The following is an 8,494-nucleotide window of genomic DNA, read 5'->3' on the forward strand; positions in this document are numbered from 1 at the left end:
AATCTCTGATCCATTAAAACATATTTAAATATCAAATATCTTCTTAGTGCCTATTCACTACTATATATTAGCTTTAAGACAATTGTTTCACAATAATCCTCTTGCTTCACCATTGGACTACTAAGTCTTAGTGTATTGATTTTTTTTTATATTATAAACAATGAACTTTTCCATACATCAATTGTTTAAGACAAAAAATAATTCAAAGAAAAATTAAAATATTTATGAATAAGGGAAAAAAAACACATTTTATTTATATTAATTATAATTTTAATAATTTACCATAATGCTAACACAGTTTCAAAATGATATAAATAATAATGAAACTTATACACAGGTCAATTTACAAATTAGTTGAATAAAATTATTTCAAAATAAGTAGCACAAAGGTTTTTAACCTTGAATTAATCAAGGGATAAAAACATATTTGGCATAGCATAATATTATAATTTCTAATTTGTTTTATTAACAATAAATATTACTATAAAATAAAAAAGTTTAATTGAATTAATATCAAGATAACTTCTGTCAAATCATACAATCAAAAATGAATAAAAAATAAAATAATCGGACCAGTTTAGAAAATGTGTACACATTTTTTAAATATTTTGTTCACACATAAAAGTTAAGAAAACTAAATAAATTATTTTTGTTAAAACTAGTTTTCATGAGAAAATGTACACATATTTTGAAAGATCTTTATTAAAAAAAAAAGAATGTGGTCGTATACCATGTGTTCATATATTAAAAATACTTCAGTTCAACAGTTAATTTTGTGTTACTTTAAATAATATTATAAAAAAAAAATAATTTCATTTGTTAGATTATTGATAACTATAGTTTAGTTCAAAAATAAAGTTTTCAAATTAATTAAAAAACATTAGGTATTTATTAAATTAATAATACTTATTATTTGATTGTTATTATTTTGTATCGTTACTAACACCACAGAATCTTCTTAAAGTAAAATTTCAAAAAAAATCTTAAATTATATAGGTAACTAAATAAAATTGTACAACTCAATTGGCAAGAAAATTAAAATAAAAACATTGGATTAAATTGAAAACATAAGAACATGCAAAAAATGTTCAATCAAAATTGAGTGTTATTGTTTAATTGTGTAATATTATACATAATAAATTCAATAAAATTAATGACTGTTTATTTTTAATAGAAATACTAGGTAGTTAATATTTTAAATATTTTATTTAAAAAAATATGTTTAATTTAAATATTAATGATAATTATTAAGTAAATTAAAATACTATAAAAATTAAACAAAATACTATTGTTTTACTTAAATAAAATTAGGATTTTATTAAATTTAAATAATTTTTATATGATTGTATGACAGATAAATTATAAATTATCATTCACGTATAACTTATTCTTTTGCTTAAATAAATTATTTTATTACTAAAATATAATCAATATTGCACATTTAATGGCAATATCCAGAAATATATTTGTAATTTGAGATTCAGCATAATGACTTAAGTTATAAATTTCAAGAAACATTATAAATAGTAAACAAGATATTATATTAAAAAGTAGGTACAGTAACACCAAATACATATCTTAGGTAAATTTAATTATTTTATAATTGATTAATTGGGCCAAGTTACCTGTTTAATATCTTATACAAAATAAGATGCCAATTGTGCCATTTTATCTTTAGGTGGTTTTGGTTTACCTTTACCCTTATGTTTAGCTTTCCCTCGACCCTGACGACTATTAAACACTGGCTTAGATGCTTGGGCTCTAAATTTCTCAACTAAATATCCAAACTCTTCGCAGCAAAATAAGCAACCAGTCATTTCAATAAGATCACGAGGCAATCGAGTACGTTCCTAAAAATTTTATTTAAAATTTAAATAGTATTTTACATAAATATGTCATTAAATTTAATGCATCAAAATGATAATAAAATAAAAACTATTTGATTTTAAGTACCTCTTTATACTCAATTTTTAGAAGCTGAGCTCCACAATCGCATTCTTTACTCTCTTCTACAGTGATTTTGTGTGCATCTTCAAACAAGTGGAATATAACATCACACTTATTACAACCAACTTTCCATTTAGGCCCAGATGATGGATCTAATACTAACACTCCATTATCACATTGCAAGCAACTAGCAATACCATTAACATAAAATCCTTGTGGACAAGTTGGGTGAAGACACAGATTACAACCACTATGTTTTTTCATATCCCTGAATGCTGGCTGGTTATAACAATATGGACATAATGGGTAACTGCGACCTTTATTTCCTGTTGACCAAGTTACCAACTCAAAGTCATCTAATGGACATTTCAGTTCCTAGAAATAATACATTATTTTATTATTATTTCCTTCCAAAAAAAAGCATAAATATATTTTAGATTTACTTTATAAATTCTTATGTTTCCATTTTGGGGCAAATTATATGTTTCATCACAATGCGAACAATGCAATCGAGATGGTTTTGCTATGATAAGTTTCATGTAGCGTCGACATTTTCCACATCTATAAAAATAAAGCAAAAATTCATTATTATAATTATTAAATTCTATTTAAATTATAATTTGCTGCAGAAAGTATTACTAACACATATTATATAAGCCTTAAATATATTTTTTAATAAACTTTAAGTTTACCTTGAAAGAGCCTTTCCAGTAGCCGCTAAAGTAGTGAATGAAACTTCAAACAGAGAATCCATAGCTTCAATAGACTTTACAAAGTATAAATACTTTTGTCGAAAAGCCTCTATAGTCTGCCTAAGAACACGATCATAATTTGCTTCACCTTTGGCTATAAGATTCAACTGATCTTCAATGGTAGAACGCATAGTTGGTTCTACTAATTGTTTATCAATCTACATAAAAATTACAATAAAAAAAGTATATTAAAATTAAAATATAAATTATAAACTATAAATAAATGAATACTAGTAATGTAAATAATTTATTTATAAATCAATTGTTTCAAATTTTTTCTTTAAATATTATTAATTATTATATTCATACTTAAAAATTATAAAAAAAAGCATATCCACACTTAAATAAGTTTATAATTTGTAAGCAAACCTTTTGATATCCATGCACCAAAACTATACCCAAATTTGTAGGTACAAGTCTTCGTCCAGTAGCAACAGTTACATAATTACGCTGTGATATGTTGTTAATGTGAACAGGAATAGATGCATCAGTTCCAATCCCATGTTTTTCCATCATTGATATGAGTTCAGACTCAGTAAGATAACCTGGAGGACTCGTCATGTGATCTGTGAGCCTAGCCTAATATAAAAATAATATAATATTAAATAGTTTATTATTATTATTATTATTATTATTATTTATTTTATAATCTGTAAATCATTTTTATTTTAATAATAATCATCTTACATCTTTGATATTAAGCTTTTCGTCACGTTCAAAATTAACTGCCAATTCATTTTTAGGTAATGCTTTCCATGGTGTAATGGCAGTAAATCCAGCATCAATTAAGGTTCGCCAGTTATATGTGAACATTTCTGATCCAATTTTAAAAGTGACAGTTTTAGAGTAAAATCTACAATCTTTTGATATTGTAGCAACAAAATGTCGAACAATGAAATCATAAAGTTTCCAAGAGTCTCCATCTAATTCATTACGAGATGCTAACATAGTAGGTGTAATAGGAGGATGATCACCACAGTCTTTGCCATTTCTAGGTCTGGTTAAACCATTATTAAGTACTTGACGTATTTCTTGACCCCATTCGTTGCTTTTTTGAAGAGTTTTCAAAGCACCACTAAAATAAGCATCATGAAACAAAATAAATTGAAAATATTTAAAAATTATTTATCAAACTTAAAATAATGTATATTTTCTTACAGCAATTCAAAATTATCTGAATAATGAGAGGTTTCTGTTCTGGGATAGCTTATGTAACCTTGGGTATAAAGACGCTCAGCTAATTGCATTGCATGATGGGGACCCATTCCCAGTCCAGTACTTGCAGCTCGCATAAGCTCCACTGAATTCAAAGCTAAAGGACGTTGCTTTGATTTTTCTTGTTGAGTTACAGAGACAACACTAAAAAAAATTATTGTTTTTATTTTATAGATATTAATCATTAAGAACAATTAATTTATGTATACGTTGCTGTTTGCTGTTTTTTCAATGCTTGAAGCAAGCTGTTTGAAGCATCACGCTCAAAACATCGACCTTTTTCCCAATTAAGAATAACATCTTGGCCATCCTTTGATTGAATAGTAACCTAAATACAAGCTTTTACATTAACAAACTATTTAATGATACTAAATATTTATATTATCTTACTTGTATGACCCAATAAGGTTCAGGTTTGAATCTTCGAATTTCATCATGTCGTTGAACACAAAAGCCTAATGTTGGTGTTTGACATGGACCATAAGATATTAATGAAGAATCCAAATCACCATATTTTCCCTAAATTGAATAATAAACAAATTTATAAAATAAAAAAATAAAATAAAAAATGCATTTTGTAAATACTTGAAAATATTTAGTTTGAAAACGAGTAAATGAACAGCCAATTCGAAGATCGAGTTCTTGTCTAGCATCAACACTCATTGCCTCATTACGATTTGGGAAATCTAATCTTTCCATAGCCCCTTTAATATCTTTTGATGTAATTGCTGAAAATTTTGCTCTCCAAATTCTCTGCAAATAATTAAATGTTTTATAAACATAATTTGATAAAATATATACTATATAGTGTTTTTTCCCCATAAAGCTAACACCCTCCAATTTTTTTTTTTTTTTCATATGGTGCTTATGTCCGAGAGTAGGCCCGAAGGCCTATAGTTCAGATGCCTATTTGGCAGAATTTCTAGTAGACACCCGTAGGTTTCTGCCATGTCCAGGTGGGGGGCGGGTTCTCTCTTCAGACACTGTGACAGCCTGAAGAGTGACGCCGCCCATGACCAAGATTTGAACCGGCGACGGTGCGTGACGCAACCGACACCTTAGTCCGCTTGGCCACTTCACCCCCAACACCCTCCAAATAAAGATCTATTAATAATTTTAAGTTAATAATCCACCTAAAATTGTACTCACATTAACTTCACCTGAACGTTTCATAGAACTTTTAACAGCATCAATAACTTCAAAACAAATATTTTCACCTTCTTTATCACAATCTAACCACAATATTAAAAAGTCTACACCGCGTGCTTCACATGCTAACATGGCTGGAATACGCAACTTAGGAGATGCTTCTTTTTTTTCTGTTGGGCAAGAGAAAAGTTCTTCCTGTATAAAAATTGAATATTTTATTAAATTATAATCGTATAATGCTATAAACTAATTATTTATTACTGGATCAACTTTATCCCAATTGTTGAATTTACTATTGAAGTCTAAAGTCATGACATGTCCACAAACAGATGTCATTTTAAAGATCACCGATTCCCCAAAAAGTGTTCCGGACCATTCATGCACAGGACATGCAGAATTCATACCTGTTATGAAGATAATATTTTAATAATTAAAAATAAAATAAAGGAATTCCACATCTTAGAAAAATTAAAAATTATTTTAGAAAACATATGTTTTAGATTCAATCAATATGGATTTAAATATGGAAACATAATATGATTTAAATACATCTATAGAAGATATTAACTCAGAAATTAGTTATTCATCATCTATTTATTTAGAAAGTATTTGGAATATACACATTTACTTTCAATGAAACAAAATTTACAACATAATGTTATGTATTTTGTTATAATAGGATTATTTTAATTGTTATAGTTAGTGATGTTCATAGAAAGAATGAATAGATACAACATTAATCCACTACCACAACAACGGTTAATAATTTTTATCATAATATCTACAAATTACAATATAACAACAGTATTCAATAAACAAATTTTGATTTGATTTTATACCTAAGAATAATCTTTGAAATTTTATTATTCCTCATAAATTTATTAGGGGATGTTTTTTTTTTTTTTTTATTATTGATCTTACAAAAAGTTTTTCAATGTAATTTAATTACTTTTTTCTGACTATACCTAGTCATTTAAAATTTTAAAGAAAACATTGCAAATTACTGTTTGCAGCAAACCAAATAAAAGTTATACAAAACATATAAGGTGAATATTTCAAAACAAAAACAACATACAAAACTTTAGAAATTATTTCATGAATAATTAGTTAAAATACAATTTAACAGACACTATTGTACAACATCAACTATTAACTAGACCTTATGAATATTTAATTTTTAATAATCAAGTTACTTTTTCTTGAATTACTGCGTCCATTACTCAATATGTTGGCGAGTGAAGAAGCCAGGGAAGGTTTTTCTGCCACCATCAGAGCGGTCTTCATAATCACAAATTATTTGAAGCGTACGATTAGAATTAATATTGTAGTATCAATAACAACTATTGGACGGAATGTCCATCCATCTGCTAGGGTAACGTCAAATATGCCGCTAACTGTAACATTTGACGCAGTGAAGTGTTATGATGACCGGCATTTACAGTTTTGAAAGCGAGATAACTTCACGTCAACTATTTGTCATAGCAAAGAACCGGCCGATGTGGCTTCACCGCGACACTCATGTCACAGATTTAAAATGTAAAACATTATTTGATTTTGATTTTTCCAATTTATATTTATTATTATATTGTTTAACACCGAACAACCAAACCAAACAAAATTGATAAAAAAAAATGTAATCAATGCACATGTTTGACGCATTACAGTCTAGCCAATAGTTACGGGTTTCAACGAGACCTTTTCTTTTATGCTCAAAAATACAGATATAAACTTGATAAATCACATATACCTATATAAAAATCGCATTTTTATACATCATTGTGATAAATGAATAATGATATTCATATCCACGGTTACAGAAAATATCTTCCAGTCAACTGTTTTTTTTTTATCTGTGTCCACTGTCCAAGTAGTCCAAGTAATATTTATTGAAAATAAATCAACTTATTAAAACTACACATGGCTTTTAAGATTTTTGGGAAATATTTTTTTAAGATTAATCACTTATTAAAACGTTAAGAACTAATATTAAAAACTTCAAATACTGAATTAAAATTAATCTAAATAGACTAAATATTTTTACTATCCTGCAATTCAGTGTGTTGAATATGGTTAGATTAAACAATCAAACATACTAGATTTCCACAAGACCTGATTTTAAAAGTTTTTTTTAAATTTTCAATAAAACATAGGAAGACTGTATGTTTATCTATCTACCAATCGTCTATATACATCAAAAGTTAAAAAGTCCAATAATAAGCAAAGATGAAGATAAACACCCATGTTGACTAAATATTTAAGTATACAGTAAATGATAATTTAAAAACTAATACGTGTTCATAAGTTGATGACTAGTGAAGTAGATACTTATAAAATCATAAACGTTATTGTAAGTTAACAAAAAAATTTGGGAGCACTATGCCACTATGTATTAATATAATTTATAATGTTCTCAATGTTTAGTTTCTCCTCAATTAGCTCAATTTACAATTATGTATGTATAAACTATAATTTAAAAAAATTTAATTTAATATTACTACTAATAACCAAAAGAAAATTCCAAAGTTAAATTTATAGATAGACGGAGAATTTATCTCACTTTAAAGATACTAGACATTTTTTATCGAATAGATCAACGTTGCGTACGTTTCGCTTATGGTAGATATTGCGTAGTCTTCTTAATTTGTTACATTCTTAGGAGATATAAGATCTATCGTTTTTGTTATAATTTATAACCATATGAAGTGCGGTAAGTTTTTTTTTAAGAATATACGATAATTTGATTGATTCAATGAGATATATTTGCGAAAGGTTCCATTAAATTTAATAATTAGTAGATAACAGATGTCTACTCTAGGTTTATTTGTCTGAAAAAAAATATATTAAGTATACAATTTTGAGATAATACACATCTTTTAACATTGTTGTGTTCCAAAAATTCTAATTAAAAACTAAGATTACAAAATATCTCGTAGACTATTAACATATTAACAAATTTTACAATAATTTAAACTTTAGGCGATTGTATGAATATAAATAAATAAAAAATCATAAAATCATAAAATTATAAAAACAATTTATGGGAACCATTTTTTTTTTATACAAAATTCAATTTTTTTTATAAATAACTCAAAAAGACACAAAATATTTTACTATTATAAAATAATATCATGTCTAGAAAATAATAAGTAAAATAGGTATTTAGTAATTATTTTAAGTTCGTCATTCCTTTTTTACTATAATAACTACAAACATAATAAAATTAAATTTATCAAATAATTATAAACAAATAAATTAACCTATGTATTATGAACTTTAACCAATTACCTAATCTTACTTATTTATTGTTGTTTACCTATAAGTTTCTAACAGGAAGAAACAAAGTCTACATTTATCTCTTGCATGTATTATCAAATACTATTAAAAATTAATTTGTATATATAAAGTTGTTTTTACTAAATTTGATCAATATT

The 8,494-nt window shown here is 26.1% G+C and overlaps 1 protein-coding gene across 1 annotated transcript; it reads right to left on the minus strand.

Annotated features, from left to right (window-relative positions):
* Positions 1-1,458: 1,458 nt before the first annotated feature.
* Positions 1,459-6,658, minus strand: LOC112598516 (DNA topoisomerase 3-beta-1). The gene is made up of 13 exons (XM_025345017.1): positions 6,257-6,658; positions 5,325-5,467; positions 5,064-5,258; positions 4,500-4,667; positions 4,305-4,433; positions 4,124-4,242; positions 3,858-4,058; positions 3,387-3,774; positions 3,069-3,278; positions 2,640-2,857; positions 2,391-2,508; positions 1,954-2,322; positions 1,459-1,850 (listed from the first exon to the last, which is right to left on the minus strand). The coding sequence occupies exons 1-13, from the start codon at positions 6,345-6,347 to the stop codon at positions 1,638-1,640; spliced, it is 2,562 nt and encodes an 853-aa protein (XP_025200802.1). The 5' UTR covers positions 6,348-6,658; the 3' UTR covers positions 1,459-1,637.
* Between the last annotated feature and the right edge of the window lie 1,836 nt (positions 6,659-8,494).

This window comes from Melanaphis sacchari, unplaced genomic scaffold, assembly GCF_002803265.2.
Source record: "Melanaphis sacchari strain LSU unplaced genomic scaffold, SCAv2.0 Contig48_pilon_pilon, whole genome shotgun sequence".
Classification (NCBI taxonomy): Eukaryota; Metazoa; Arthropoda; class Insecta; order Hemiptera; family Aphididae; genus Melanaphis; species Melanaphis sacchari.